General features: G+C 42.1%; 1 protein-coding gene across 1 annotated transcript in view; it reads left to right on the top strand.

Moving 5' to 3' along the window:
- Positions 1-14,217, top strand: part of MED27 (mediator complex subunit 27) — an 85,375-nt gene extending 71,158 nt beyond the window's left edge. The window contains exons 6-8 of the mRNA XM_071453878.1: positions 3,855-3,896; positions 10,976-11,053; positions 13,757-14,217. Of these exons, the coding sequence (XP_071309979.1) occupies positions 3,855-3,896; positions 10,976-11,053; positions 13,757-13,891 (255 nt within the window). The 3' untranslated portion in view covers positions 13,892-14,217. The remainder of the gene's footprint in view (positions 1-3,854; positions 3,897-10,975; positions 11,054-13,756) is intronic.
- Positions 14,218-14,920: the final 703 nt, after the last annotated feature.

Below are 14,920 nucleotides of genomic sequence, written 5' to 3'. Positions count from 1 at the left end.
AAATTAGGTGCTAACATGCAATATGGCAATGCTGAAGTGCCTCTTTTCTGTAAGGCACGCTGAAGAAGGGACACTGGAAAAATCTTCTTTGCACTTAAATAACTGGATGAGGGTCTGTTGAGTCACCCTCCAGACTGCACACATTGGAAAGAGCTTTAAGTACAAAAAGTGAAATTCAGTGGAAGAAGACTTTTCACAAGTAGAGAGGGGTTTGGGGCAACCAGATGTATTCAGTGGTATTTAAAAAAGGAGAACTGGCCATCACTGGGAGACTGGTCACACAGACACTGAGAAATGGACTGTGCACAGAAGAGGCCAAAGTTTTCCCCTCTGATCAGAGCAGTCATCATTTGTTACTGAAAATACACTGGTTTTTAGCAAATTCTGCATTGCTGGGAATAGAAAAGGAAGAGACAAGTGCAAACAGCAGAGCTGTTGAGACTCCTCTGTTCCTTCAGTCAGGCAAGTCTGGCAAAAAAAACCCCAAATCTGGGTTTTTCTCCTGGTTGTGGAGCTGCACAGTGACACACCAGCAGTTACCCAGGAAAGCTGACATGGCATTTTCCAGGTTGCTTTATCTTGCTGTGTGCTCACACATTGAGCTGTGCAGGTTGACAGGTGCCTACATGACAGCCTCACGTGGTCTCTGCTGAAGTCTCCCTAAATTGGGTTCTCCCTCTCATACATTTAAATACTTTCAAAATTAAGGTGAAAGAGCAGAAGTTTTAAGCTTGCGGTGAGTAAAATAACCAGCCATTCTGGGGTTTTTTTTTTTCCAAGCTTTGCTTATACAGACAGAATCATTGCATTTCTTAAGTGCCTCGTGTACCTCTCTCGTGAATTATTCACAGACCCTGCAGAATGTCTTTGCCAAGCTGCCAGCTGCATAACTTGGACATTTTTGGTGCCACTTTGCAAAAACAATAAGTGAGATCTGGCAGGCTCTGACATGTCGTGGGTGCTGGACCTGCTCACAGTTGCTGTTGCTCACCATCCTAACCCTTCATGTCCACCACAGACTGATGCATTTTAATTACCCTCATGATTTTAGTGGTGGCACAGTGCCACCCTTAATTTCAGACTGTGACATGCTTGTTGTGCATTGAAATTTAACCATGGATGGTAATTAATTACTAGTGTTTTCCTGATTCCTGACTAAATGAAGCTATGCAGCTCATCTTCACAGGGCAGCTGAGTCACCGGTCTGCCAACAAAAAAATCATATTGGGATTTTTTTTTGGCATGATAATACCATGCTTTTCTTTGGATGCAGAGACCAAGAACCACCCTGGCAGGGCACGTGGGCACTAGCCAAATTCCTGTTTTGCATCCCTTAGACTTAACTAAAGAAACATAAGTGTCTCTGTTGAATTCTCATGTTCAGGAACTTGGGTTATGTTAATGCTATGGCTTCATTAATTACCCCATATCAATAAGAAAAGGCAGCTTTTAGCCTCCTAGCGTAAGAGAGGAGAAGAAATAGTAGTATCAAAGGAAAGCTTCAAAGACAGGCAGAGCTGTCTCTGGGGTAATTTCTGATCCCTGCATTCTCACCACTTCAAAGCTGGCTGTGTGTGTGTTTGGGTGAAGGGGGGGGTTGAATCTGATTTCTCTAATAAGTGTTGGCACCGGACCTGTTTGATATGGGATGCAGGGAACATTCTGGTTTGTTATCGCCTTTGAAATCGCTCCGCGACCTTCAGCAAACGGCCTCTTGTTCCAGCTGCTGGGGCTGGCTGGGGAGAGGGGCACTGGGGAGAGAAAGCCCCTGTTTAATTCACATGCAGAGGATGCCCTGAAATTGTGCTTTCAGCAGTTTTTTAGTTACAAATGTGTGTCTTGATTGAAAGTGAAAAGTTGAAGAATAATAGACCTATAACGATGCATTCTTTAATCTGCCTCTGCCTTAATCCTCAGTTTCAGGAGGGAAAGGTGGGCACTCATTTAAGATGTATGCAAGGAGCAGGGGCTAGTGGCTTTTTCTTTCTTTCTTTTTTCTTTCTTCCTTTTTTAACATGGATAACATCACATCTGTAAGACAGGCATTCATTACTTTTTCAGCTTTCCCATCTCCATGCCAACTAATGAACATTCAGAACCTGTTGGACTCATCTTAAAGCAGCATCTGAAGTGGACTTTTTTTTTTGAGCCTAACTAGAGAGGATCACATACTTGGTTTGATCAGTGGAGATTAGCAAACCATCTATACATTCCAATTACAGCAACTCTGCAGTCAAAGAAAAGCTGTAAATTACATTAAAACAGGATGGTTTTTTAAAAAAATATACATTAAATTTTTATTTTCAAATGTAGGCCTTTCTAATCTGGAAGTGCAGTGCTGCCTTCCCAGGTGGGATAATAAATCAAGCTTGGGTCAAGGTCTGAATGCTGATGTTCAGAGGGGTTCTTGATCTCACCCCAAGAGCCAGGAAATGTTACCAGGTTTGAAGGGAGGTGCCTCGGGGTACTCCTGTCCCCATCCAGCCTGGAGAAGGCATTGGGACATTGAGACATCAGCTGGCTTTTGTCTCAGGGCAAGGTCAGCAGTGCTGAGCCGTGAAACATCGATCCTGGAGCAGCTTCTGAAGTTTTAGCATCATCCTGTCCCCTCTGAGCTCTGGGGACTCAGGAGTCACTGCTGGGCAGGATTTGGACATGGGCCACTTCACACTGCTGCTCCTACAAGAGTGAGAGCTTTTAGCATTCTGACCATTTTTAGCATGGTGAATTAATCACTTGGACTCAGCATCCTTCCCCCTCGCTTCACTCACCTCCCTCTAATGTGTTTTACTCACTTCACATGACTTCCTTCATTTCAGACTCTTTTTGTGCCTTGAGAGTCTTGTACTGTCAGTTGGAATGTATGGGCACCTAAGGCAGAGCTGAAATAATCAGTTGTACCAGAAAAAGAGAGAACCCCCCTTGTGAGAACACGTGTGTCCAACCCTGGTATCAGGCACTAGAGGAGCTACCCCTGCTTCATAAATTCACTCAGAAGTTCTTCTGTCTAGACTGAGATTCCTGAGATTAATGCTTTATCAAACACCTTTCCTGTGACAAGTTCTGTGCATACAGAATTGTTGAGTACACTGGGATCTGTTGGAAAAAAGTGATTTGCAAGTCTGGGATTGATGGAAGCTCCTCTTGTTTTTCCCTGCTGCTTTTCCTTGGCAGAGTCTGAGATGTTCCACAGGACTAGCTAAGAGAGCATTGATGTGTCAGTAGGAATTGTTAAACACCAGAGCCACTGGGCTAAGAAATCTTAAATTTCAATTTTGTTCTTTTAGTTTGTGTGTAGCTGAGCATACGTTTAAGTCATGGATGCGTGCAGTTATCTACAACCTTAAATCTCTCTTAGTGTGATTTTTGTCTGCAAATGTAAATGCAGTTTCCTGAGGGATGTTTTATTTAGCCCCAGTAGACCCAAAGCTTTGGCTTAATTCAGCTAAATGCTCTTTGTGTCGTTTGTAACTGAATCACTTATTCAACACAAGACAAGCATAAACTTGATAAAAATGCCCTCATTTTAGAAACACACTCAAGCTGATGAATATTTGCATAGATCAGCCACAACCCCATACAAATGAAGATTTTGCTTTTTTAAAGAGAACTCATTAATTCAACAGGTCTTGTATGTATAATTTTTTATTGAAACTCTGCTGAACTGTGTTCACTCTCCATTGCAATACAAAGGAAATCTTGTGTTATTAATTCCCTTTCTTGGATTGCAACAGGTGAGGGCAAGGGGTCAAAAGAATGAACTCAGAGATGCATCTTTGTTGATCTATTTTCTCTCCAAAGCTGCTTCTTTATCTGTAGTAATATATAACTTTTTTCTTTTTTTCCTACTGTAGCTTGACATATGGTCTAAATCCAACTATCAAGTTTTTCAGAAGGTAAGTCTCACATCATTTCTCTCTACCTAAGGCACATATGTGGAATTGATTTTAAATATCTGGGCCCTTATGTTAAATAATTCAGAATTTATTCTTTGTCATCACAACTTGCAAATAGCAAACAATAATCTGTAATGATGGAAAACTGTGAGTAGAAAAGAAGATCACTTCAAGTGTTATTTAATTTGGATTTATTTCCCATCACAGTTCCAGTCCATGGTTTGGAATAGGAGATCAGAGATTATACTACACTAGTCTTAAAATTTCATGAGAAATCAGTTTAAATCTTTTGGGGGGGAAAGGACTGTTTCAGGTTCATTTGGATTTTGCTTTGTTGTTTTCATTGGGGTTTGTTCCCTCACATTCCTGAGAACTTGAGTTTAATAAATCAGTGGCACCCCCTTTCCAAAATGAGTTTGTAAATATTTTCCATGGCATTATTTTTGCCTGCCCTTCTTCCCATGGTGATGTAAGCCAGAGGAGGGACTTACTGGAATAAATGTTGTGCCATAAAGTAAGAGAAGCCTGATGAGAGAATGGCAGCAATAAAAATAAAACTGCTAAGAAGGTTAAAGTGTATTTTAGAAAGATCTATATCTTGCTATTTTCAAGGAAGGGAAGATTTCTCTTTGAAGGCCTCTTGTCAGAATGCTGTAAGTTCACATTGATCCAAGTTTAAATTCCAGTTTCCCTTCCCTCAAGCCCCAGTTCAAGGAGCTGGAGCCTCCAGCTGCTGCTCTGGCTCCTTTCATCCTCCTTTGGAGTTTGTGAAGCAAATGGGGGTCAGGGACTCGAAAGAGCTTAAAAACAGGGGTCAAAACTCTGGCATCTTGGCTGTGCTCCCTTCCAAGGTTTCAGAGGCAGGCAGGAGGGGAGGATGCTGACCTGGGACATTGCCCTGCTGCAGATCAAAGCACAGCTTTTGGGGAGCTGCCTTGCTCTCCCTTCTCTGCCTGGCATTAAAGCGAATTTTTGCTGCAGTTGATTCTTCACCCCGGAGATTTAGTGGTTGAAATATTCTTTCTATTTTTGCATCAAGTAGGGTAATAGAGCAGGAAGTAAAGCAGCATTTGTTTATCAGCCTGCTTTAAAGTGATTTTTGCAGTGGAATAAATGTAAGGTTCTGGGATGACCTGCATCATCTCCATTTCCCTGTGTGTGTGTGTGTGTGTGTTTGGTTGTACACTCATTTGGGCATAAAATTGTCCTCCTGGATGTTTTTGTTTAGAATAACTTGCTTAAATTTGTGTTAAATGATAATAAATAATCAGGTTTTGATGATATAATTGTCTATAGCAAGATAACAGAGTTCAGTAATGTCCAGTTTGCTTAGATGTCCATGTTAGGGACTCAGGGTGCATAAATAAGTGGAATAAATTTCCCTTCATGTCCAGGTGATGCTTTAGAGCAGAAACTAGAAGAGATCAGTGAGAAAACATAAAATACCCCTCTTCCTGCTGCCTCCCTGGCTGCAGTATGGATAAATGAGAATCTTTGTTCTCTTCCTAAGTTCCTGTTGTCCATTTTTCTCTTGATAAATACCAAATTATTCATATTTACCAAAAAAATAAAAACCAACCCAGAAAGACTTCAGGGGAAGGGTGTTTTGTAACCAGCTGAACAAGTGTCTGTGGGGGGTTTTTATAGTAGTTTTATAGATTTTGTTGCTGGCTCTGTCACTGTGTTACCTTGGACAGCTTCACCTCTCTTCGGCTGAGTTTCTCATCCCTCAGGCTGGGATAATATTTGCTGACTTCACAGGAGCTCTCACTGAATTGGTTGCATAGAGCTCCCAGATTCTTGCCTGAGAAATGTGATAAAAATGGAAGGTGATGGCAGCTTCTAATCAATAGGTGGTGTAGATTGAGCTGATAGTTGAAGAAGTTAAGGCTGAGACCCACGTCAAGTTTTCAAACAGGTGACAGAAAGTGCTGTGGTTCAGCATAGTAAATTCTCTGTGGTGCAGTGCTTGGTTTGATTTCCTCTTTATTCTCTAAAGCTGCACTTGTGTCTATTTGTAATACCCAGGAGTGGTGATTTAGGAGTAGCAAAATGAAGGAAATAGATAAAATAGTGTTACAGAAACTATCACACTCTGTTACCAGGGTAGGATCTGTACTGCAGGATTTTCTGAACAAATGTTTTCATGCCACTAAAAAATCATGAGTAAATGTGTCAGAGCACATCTGAATGTTCTTGAAATGTGTTTCTCATGGCAGTCACCAGTATGGCAATGTGGAAAAAGGAAAAATAGGGATGAGTAACTGCTGCCCCCATGGAGGAGGCTGAGCAGCCCTTTCTGCTGCCTGTAAATGTACAGAAGGACAGGGCTGTTCCTCTTTAAAACCCCAACCAAGTCCCCAAAATCTGTCTTCAATGATAATACAAATAAATCATCTGGAGTTCCCCAGATCCCTGCCTGGGGGAGCTGCAGTCCTGTCAGATCCTCACAGGGTTGCAGCACAACTTTGTAGGACCAGAGACCTCTGATCTTCAATCCAACCCTGTCAAACCAAGCTAAATTTGTCCTGACTTTTTGTTTGCAAACATTGGCTGTGTCAGCAAGGCTTTTCTCTCTCCTCCTTAGTGGGCAGGGGACCTGTGTGTGTGTGATTTGATGGGGGCCAGCTCCTGGAGGGCCATTTCTGTTCCAGTGTACACTCATTTTCCCAGTTCCCTGGAGACTTCCTAAATCTGCTCCTGGGGTGAACAAACCTTACAGGCACTGAATGCAGCAGCAGGGTTAGATCCAGAGAATGGAGCTGGGAAATAAGAGAGGGGAATGCTGAAAGGGCAGAAGCACAAGGAGCAAAGAAAAGGTTTTTCAGGCTTCCATGTTGGTGTGACATTTAAACTCCACAGGAAGAGCAAATGTTTTCATCTTAAACCTCCTAATTTTAACACCTTGTGCCTCTTGATCCACTAAAGCAAGAGGAGGAATAAAGCAGGAAATAAGGAAAGATTTTGAGGCTTAAATCCTGGTATACATGAAGGCTGAATAATTCTAGTTATTGTGCAGATAGTTCAAAATTCTAATTGTAAAGAATGGTGCCATGTTCATAACTTTGCATTCAAAAAAAGAAGGAAGAATATAGAATTTTGGAGCTGCTGTGAGGGAATCAAACTGGGAGATGGTGTCAAACAGCTGCTCAGTTAAGAGCAGCATAGCTGGTGTTGCTGGGTACTATAAGGAGTTGGCTGTTTAAATCATATACAAAAGCTTTAAACCCATTTATTTCATTCTGATCTCCGAGTCCCCTCCTTATTTTCACCTAAACAGTCTCACCAGTTCTAGCAATGCCACAAACTGCTTGTGTTTTTGCTTGATCTGCTTCTCCCCAAAGCAGATTTTCACCAGAACTTGGAGAAGCTGTTTGTGAGCCCTGTGATCCCAAAGTGCTGGCATTTTCAGCAGCACAAGGGCACATAAGTATTGTAATGTATGAAGATGTATTCTTGTCAATAATCTGAGAGTGAGATCACATGCAGGATGAATGCATGCATGAGACAGAGCGTGGGCTCTGCTGCTGCTGCTGCTGCTGCTCAAGGAGAGGAGCTGGGCTGCTCCAGGGTCACCTGGGCAGCATCAGCCCCTGCCTCTCCTCAGAGACCTCCTGCAGTGAAATAAAACCTCTGGGACTCAGTCCTGATAAGCAGAACAAGCAAAATAATAACTAAACACTGCAAGCTCTGAAAACAACGGATAAATGCTGTTTTTCAGAGGAGTCTGGTGGTGCTTTCCTGAACTGGGGAAGGGTGTGTGGAGATTTGTGTGAGTTTCTCAGTGCCTGTTCCATCCATCATCCTTCCCAGCACCTCTCAGGCACCACATTCTGTGCTCCACATTCCCTCCAGAGAGCCTCAGATCTGTTCCTGGAGAGAAGATTGAGTAATGGGAATCCTTGGAAATGAACAAAGGCATTCATGCAGTTTTCCACGTTATAAAAGATCTAAACACTAATAAAATAACTTCCTTTTTTTTTTCTTTCCCTCAGTGCTGTGATCAGCCTTCACAGCTCATTGCTACAGGCTACTGTTAAGGCCATGAACTTACAAGGGTTTGGAAAAAAAAAATTAAAAACCTTTCAGGGGATTTAAAGAATCCCTTTATATTAGATGGAGTTGTCAGTGCCATGCTTGAGGGAATAAACCAGTGAGTGGCAAGGAAAGTTGTGGCTCTTAGAGGAAGTTCTGCACTTACTTTTGAGAGGGATATTTCCTGGCAATGAGTTGGAATACATGGGGAGAGGGAGCTTTTATAATTCAGCCATGTGATGGTTTTTATTGGGCCAGGTATAGCTGCATTCACCTGGTCTGTGGTGGAGCAAAGCTGTGCCTTAGGTCTTTGCTTTTGTGCTGCTTTTCCCACTTACAGGAAGCACTTGCTCAGCCTTCTCCACCTGTAAATTGGATAATTTAAAATTTTTAATGGATTTTCCAGCTTTGGGAATGCTGTATGACTATCCAGTGTCATCAAAGCCCAATAAAGCCATTTTTGGATGTGTCACCTTTGGAAAACTCAGTACTGATCCAATGCATTACAACTCTTCCTGGGAAAAATTGAGACTTTTTGCCAAATTTGTTTTTTCCATGTCACTGAAGTCTCTTTTCCTCAGTCTCCAAGTGCTTAGTTCAACAATGGCTATTTTATTCAGCAGAATTTTGCTGCAGGAGATTGCCTTGTTTTTCCTTTTTTTTTTAGACAAGAAACACAAGTGCTTTTCAATAGATGAATTGTGAAATATTGAGCTCTTCTGTAAGATCTCTTGAAAATCCATTTCAAGGTCCAGAGCAGAGCTATCCCAATCGATGTGTGCTCCCCTGAATATGTTTCCCTATAAAAAAAAAAAAAAGTAGAGAAATTAGAGAGTGACTGATAACTTAGATAGCAGCAGGTAAGGCACAACGATAAAAGTGGAGTTAATAAAATAAAACCCTGAGATGTACAAAATATCATCCTACACCCAGAATAAATTAGTTTCTGATTCCAGCTTGGCTGGAAGAAAAAGTATGTCCCTTAAGTGAGCTGGCACATCCACAGTTTGTTTTGCTTTGCTTTGGTGTGAAATTGTATTGCCATTAGGAGAGCTGGGTATTGATCTTCTGGGATTATTTTTTGCTTTTCCCCCTCCCCTTTTTTTTCCTTTTTCCTCTTCTTTTTTAATCTCGATCAGTTTGTGTTTTCTCTCATTGTCTGTTCTCTTGGGGGGGTTAAATTCTCCCTCACTCCCATGCCCTGGGCAGTTTATCCACGGCCCAGCTCCTTTCTGTTTGACATCATGGTTTTTGCTGGGTTGGGAAGGGGTGGGGAGTCATTCCTTTACTTTTCTTCCTCAAATTTGACACCCACTTTGATCTTTTTTAGCTATCAGCTCTTGCTTAGGGTAGAAATTGCCTTCTTTTCGTGCAGAAGGCATTATTAGTGTTCCAGCAATGCTGGGATGGCTTTCATCTCCCCAAGGAATCTCATTATCTTTACATTACAATAGCAACAGCATATGGGCAGCTTTGCCAAAGTGGCCAGTCAATTTAAATTTGTTAATAGCAGTATTTTTTAAGCGACTTCCTTCAGTGCCAAGAGAAAACAACTTTGTTGTTCGGGAGGAAAAAAAGAGAGAAAAAAAACAAACCACAGTTTGTTAGAAGTAGAAATACAGCAGAAGGAGAACGGCTGCTCATAAATATCTTCAGAACTTCCTATTCTTTGACATGTCTGCTACTATCCTATAAAAGCACCATCTCAAAAAAAAATTCAGATAGCTGGGGGGGCTTCTGAGCACTGCATGAGATGTGTTTAAAAGCAATGGCTGGTTTGAGTTATGCTGTGCTATTAATGCACAGTTCATCACATTATTTCTCATATTTATTTTTACATGGTAACACAGAAATGGCTAAAACAGGCCGAGGTCCTTTTTGTGAATATTTTTTGCAAACTCACCAGGATGTGCAAAGTCCTGAAAGTTTTGCCTTCCAAATGTCAGAATCACATGTGAGTGAGGGAGCTGGGTGTGTGAGAATGGTGGGGAGCAGATCCTGGGTCTGAAATTAGCAGGAAATCTCAGCACTGGATTCAGACAGCCTGATGTGATGGAGAGCTCTGTGGAGGAAGTTTGTATGGTGTGAATGAGAGCCTGGCTATACATGGATTTATTCAGGAATATATCTTGGGCAAAACCAGCTCCCTGAATAGCTTCAAGCACGAGCCTCTCTTGTCTCCAGTGAAACTTGGAGTGCTCCAACTCCCATTGCTGGATTGGACTTCACTGCAAATGGGGAGCAACTGGAGCTAGCTGGGAATAGCACTGGGAATTTCAGTTCTCACTTCCTCTTACTCAAAGTTTGCCATAGTCTGTGGACTGGCCCTGAGAAGAGTTCCACTCCCATGCCAGAACTAGAAAATACAATTAAATCACTCTCTGTAAAGTCATGTGTTTTGTTGGAAGCTTTGACATTACTGATGAGGACCATTGAGATTCATGAGTTGAAATCTGTGAAAGAGTTCTTGTGGTTGTGTTGTTCTTCTGAATTCTTTATTGTCCAGCATAAAGAGTTTTTCCAATAATTTCTTGCATTCAACATGGAATTTCTAAGAAGCAGTAAGCTGTTGAGTGTGCTGGTAACAGTTGACAGGCTGAATACTGCTAGAAAAGTGTATCATAACTGTCAGAAACTGCCCCTTCCAGAATAATTTGAAAAATTGTGCTTATTAAAAAAAAAAAAAAAAGTCTGTCAGCATTGGTTAGTTTTCCTGATTTTTCTTGTAATTATTCTTGTTATTATAAATACACATTTTATATGTATTGTGCCCATGTGCAATTCCCAGATGTGTGATCTTGCTATGGCTCTGTCTGGGAAATTAAAAAGCTTTTTATCAGAAATCTTTTAGTAATGCAAGTTATTTATAAACCATAATCATATTAATTGATTCCTGATGTCAGAGGAAATGAAACTGAGTAATCTTTGTACTCCCTGGTTTGCTACCTCCCCATGGAATTCATAGTTTTCCTGCAGGCTGACTCTGCTTTGTGTGAAATGGGGAGTGAACAAAGGTATTTTCTTTCTCCTTTGGTCTGATGCAGGTGACAGATCATGCAACCACTGCCCTGCTGCACTACCAGCTGCCCCAGATGCCAGATGTGGTGGTCAGGTCTTTCATGGTAAGTCTGTTGGAAAACACCTTTTTCCAGCCCAGTTTGAGTGTGTTGGCAGTGAGTGACACAGGCAGTTCTGATGCAGTTGGAATTCCCCCAGAGACTGGGATTCTCTGTGTCTCCTACCTGGACAGGGGTGAAGAGCCCATTCCCATTTCCCTGGGGGAACTGGTGTTGGAAAACTGAGCTGGGAATGGCTCTTCTGTCCAGGTCTCACTATTGGCCTGATGATTCCTGTCTGCAAAGGTCAGAACAGGAGGAAAAAACTCCCTCAACCAAACTCTGTCCTTTGGGCCAGCCCTTGGACAGTTCCTGCTGTGCAAGTTCTGCATGTACAAAATCTGCTTCCCTGGTAAGAAGAAATTGAAATTCCCCAAATTAGTAATCCAGCTGAGGAGCTTGCCCAGTATGGGAAGGGATGGGCATTATTTACAGAAGGTTCCATTTTGTATCCAAACTTTGGTGTTTGGAGAAGCAAGGAAACACTGGAGTATTCAGATCTTCTCTCACTGAATAAAATTAATCCAATACAATTCTACCTTGATGTACAGATTTAAGTTTATCCCCTTTAATTCTTTTTGTATTTAGAATCCTATTTGTGAAATAAACTTGCATAAGAAGCACCCGTGTTGATCAGAGGGTGAATACAAGGAATTAAGATTCAGGATTCCTTCTACCAAGATGAATTTTGGCAGTCAGAGGAGGATTTGGGGAGATTTTCTTTACAATTCAGGCTTTTTCCTCCACTTCCTTCCTTTATGTTGCCCCTTCACCTGGAGCAATGCAGCTGAGACTTTGGGAAACATAAATCTCATTTTGCCATTCACTGTCTTTAGGAGTATTTAGCACCAGTTCTTTTACATCCTTAATTTCCAGTGTGTAATTTCAGAGCAGTCAGGCTCTCCTCCCTGCTGTGCTGGATTGGTTGTTTAATAAAAAGGCCACTAAGATGAGAGATTTGCAAAGTGCATCTTAAAATAATCAGTTTTGAAAGGTGAAAGCAACCATTACTGGTCAGATCCATGTTCAACATGGTCCTGAACATGAGTGTTGAGTAGAACAAGTGGTTTGTGTGAGCCAAGGCCCTGCTGTATTGATCAGAGAAAACACCAAAGCTTCCAAAAAAGCAAAACCAGCACAAGTGTCAATATGTTGGGCCTTTCAGCTGTCACTTGTGCAATCCTCATGACAGGATCTTCTGGAGCCCTAATTTTCTGATGGGAATGAAGAACCCATTCCTTTCTTTTCTGTCAACACATGTCTAAAGTGCACAATTTAACTTCATTTACCTATTTTTGTATTATGGCTCAGAAAATTCGATTTCTCAATAGTGCAAGCAAAGCCCATCCAAGCTGAAGTAAATAACAGCAATTTACTTGTAGAGTTGTGCTGCCCTTGTCCCCATATTTACTGCTCAAGCCAGACAAGATCTAGTTCTTCTGGAGGAGAGTTATTGACAGCCCAAGGTTTGGTTGCTATAGAGAAGACTCTGATGAAGATGGAAGGATTTGTTTCAATAAATGCAGCTGACCTCTTCTTTAGAGAACAATTTTCTCTTATCGATGTAATTCAATAGGACTTTAAATGACAAGATTCATGTGCATCCTTCACAGTATAAATCTGCTGGTCTGGGGTTTTTTTAGTTGTGTATCTCCTTGAGTGGGGAATTGGGTTATGCAATGCTCATTGCTGCGTGTGATGATGGGAACAACCCATTTCAGAGGCAGGAACTTTGTGAAGGAACATCTGAACTTACCCTGTGTTGTTCAGCACTACTTGTTACTGTCATATTTTCTGAAAAATCCCTTTGCCAGGATTTCTTCTCCTGGGAAGGTGAGAAGCCTCAGCTTCTCCATGTTTTGCTGCTCTGGAATGAAGTCTGGAGATTGTTTATCCAAACATGTGAATTGTTTTTAATCAATGGCCAATTACAGCCAGCTGTGTTGGGCTCTCTGAGTCAGTCACTAGTTTTTATTATTCATTCTTTGTATCCTTCTCTTTCTTTAATATAGTTTTAGTATAGCATTCTTTTAATATAATATAATACCATAAAATAATAAATCAGCCTTCTGAGAACATGGAATCAGATTCTCATCTCTCACCTCGTCCTGGAGACCTCACAAACAGCACAACTACTGGCCTTTTATTTATTTTATATCTATGTAGTCATCAGTGTAATCAGGTTTAAAATGGCTCAGTATTTTTATGAGCAGTGAGTATTGATCCTGAAATCGCATTAGAGAGGAAGTTCATTAGCTGGATGTGGGAGTCCTTCTGTCTTCAGCTCTGGAGAGCCCAGCCTGCAGTGGGAGTGCAGCAGGGGGTGATAGATGGTCATGGCAAGAGACAAACCAACACTCAGCTGGAGAAGGCACCACCAGGAGGAACAATTACATCCCAGTAAAAATGTGAGGCGTTGCAGCACTCGCCTCCCCTCACAGCTCTGGAGCTGCAAATGCCTCCTGCTCACAGGGCAGGAATTTCTATTAATGAATTTGCTTAACTGACTAGAAAAGAGATGATTAATAAGTGGGAATTCAGCTCTCCAGTGACCTTGTCATCCTCATGTGTTTATAAAATCACCCTGCACCTCACTGGGGCCTGGCCAAAGCACATCCTCTGTCCTTGCTGCTCCTGTTTGGCAAGAGTAATGACAAAGGGGAACATCCATATCCAGTTTTCTTTACTTTCTCTCCCTTTTCCTTGCAGACCTGGTTAAGGAGTTACATAAAGCTGTTCCAGGCTCCGTGCCAGCGCTGTGGGAAGTTCCTGCAGGATGGCCTCCCACCCACGTGGAGGGACTTCCGAACCCTCGAGGCTTTCCACGACACCTGCAGGCAGTAGGGGCCCAGGGGAGCCAGCACTGGGCCTTGGGACAGCCCTGGTGGCTCCACTCTGAACCTCCCTGTCCTGAGCAGAGAGGCTGCACTGAAACCTTTGACTCTGGAGCAGCCATCTGCGAGGCACATGTGAGACTGATCCATCCTGCAGGAGAAGCTCTCTGTGTGTGTGTGTGTGTGATCTGAAATGGTCTGCCTGAGAAGATCTGGCAGTAATTATCATTACTCCAAACTTTAGTGAAAATATCCATTGTACAGTTTACGTTTTGTGACAGAATTCGCAATGCTGAGGACTTTTATAAGCTTGAAATAAATTTTGTATTCTCAAAATTCGTGCTGTTTGTTTCGCTGTTTGGTCAGCAAAACCTTTGGGTTTAGTGTGGATTTTTCAGTGCTGCTCTTTTCTTCAGGAAAACTGGAAACATTTAAACATGCTGAAATGTTGGGAGGGGGAATTGTTGCAAGGCTGCTTATCTGAATGCTGGGGTATTTTTATGGAAGAGGAGATTATGGCATTGATTAAACACAGAATTTCAAAGGCATGTGGCAGCTTGGAAGATGCAGTGTAACTTTCTAAGGCGGGGGGGGAAACAGATGTTTCCCTTTACTGAAATTGTAATGAGAAATGTTAACAAAATCTGCATGTATTAAGTGGTTAGAAAACGTGTGATGAGCAGTGACAGTCGTGTTCTACAACTGAAATAATTCAGCCCTAAAGCAGAGTTTCTGCAGCACAGATATCCAGCGTGTTTCCTAAATGATTTAAAATGTACATGGAACACACTGGAGAAGAGCAGGATCCCTCCCAGCAATCCCTGAGCTTGGAAGGGATGGGAGGGTTCATTCTATGAGCCTTGGCTGCTTTTCCTTTCCCCAGACACAGGGAAGGGTCCCTGCTCCTGTCCCAGCCCGGGGGTGTCGTGGGTGAAGTCTCTCCTCTGGTGTTTTGCTCTCCTGTGTCACCCCCTGACAGCCAATTTGATTAATTCCACTCTCATTCCCACCTTTTGCTGCTGCAAACCACAAAGGCTTC

This window comes from Agelaius tricolor, unplaced genomic scaffold (assembly GCF_023055355.1).
Source record: "Agelaius tricolor isolate 1412-34295 unplaced genomic scaffold, bAgeTri1.0.p SCAF_38, whole genome shotgun sequence".
NCBI lineage: Eukaryota > Metazoa > Chordata > Aves > Passeriformes > Icteridae > Agelaius > Agelaius tricolor.
The sequence above is the reverse complement of the archived record's forward strand: the minus strand, read 5'-3'. Positions and strand labels throughout refer to the sequence as shown.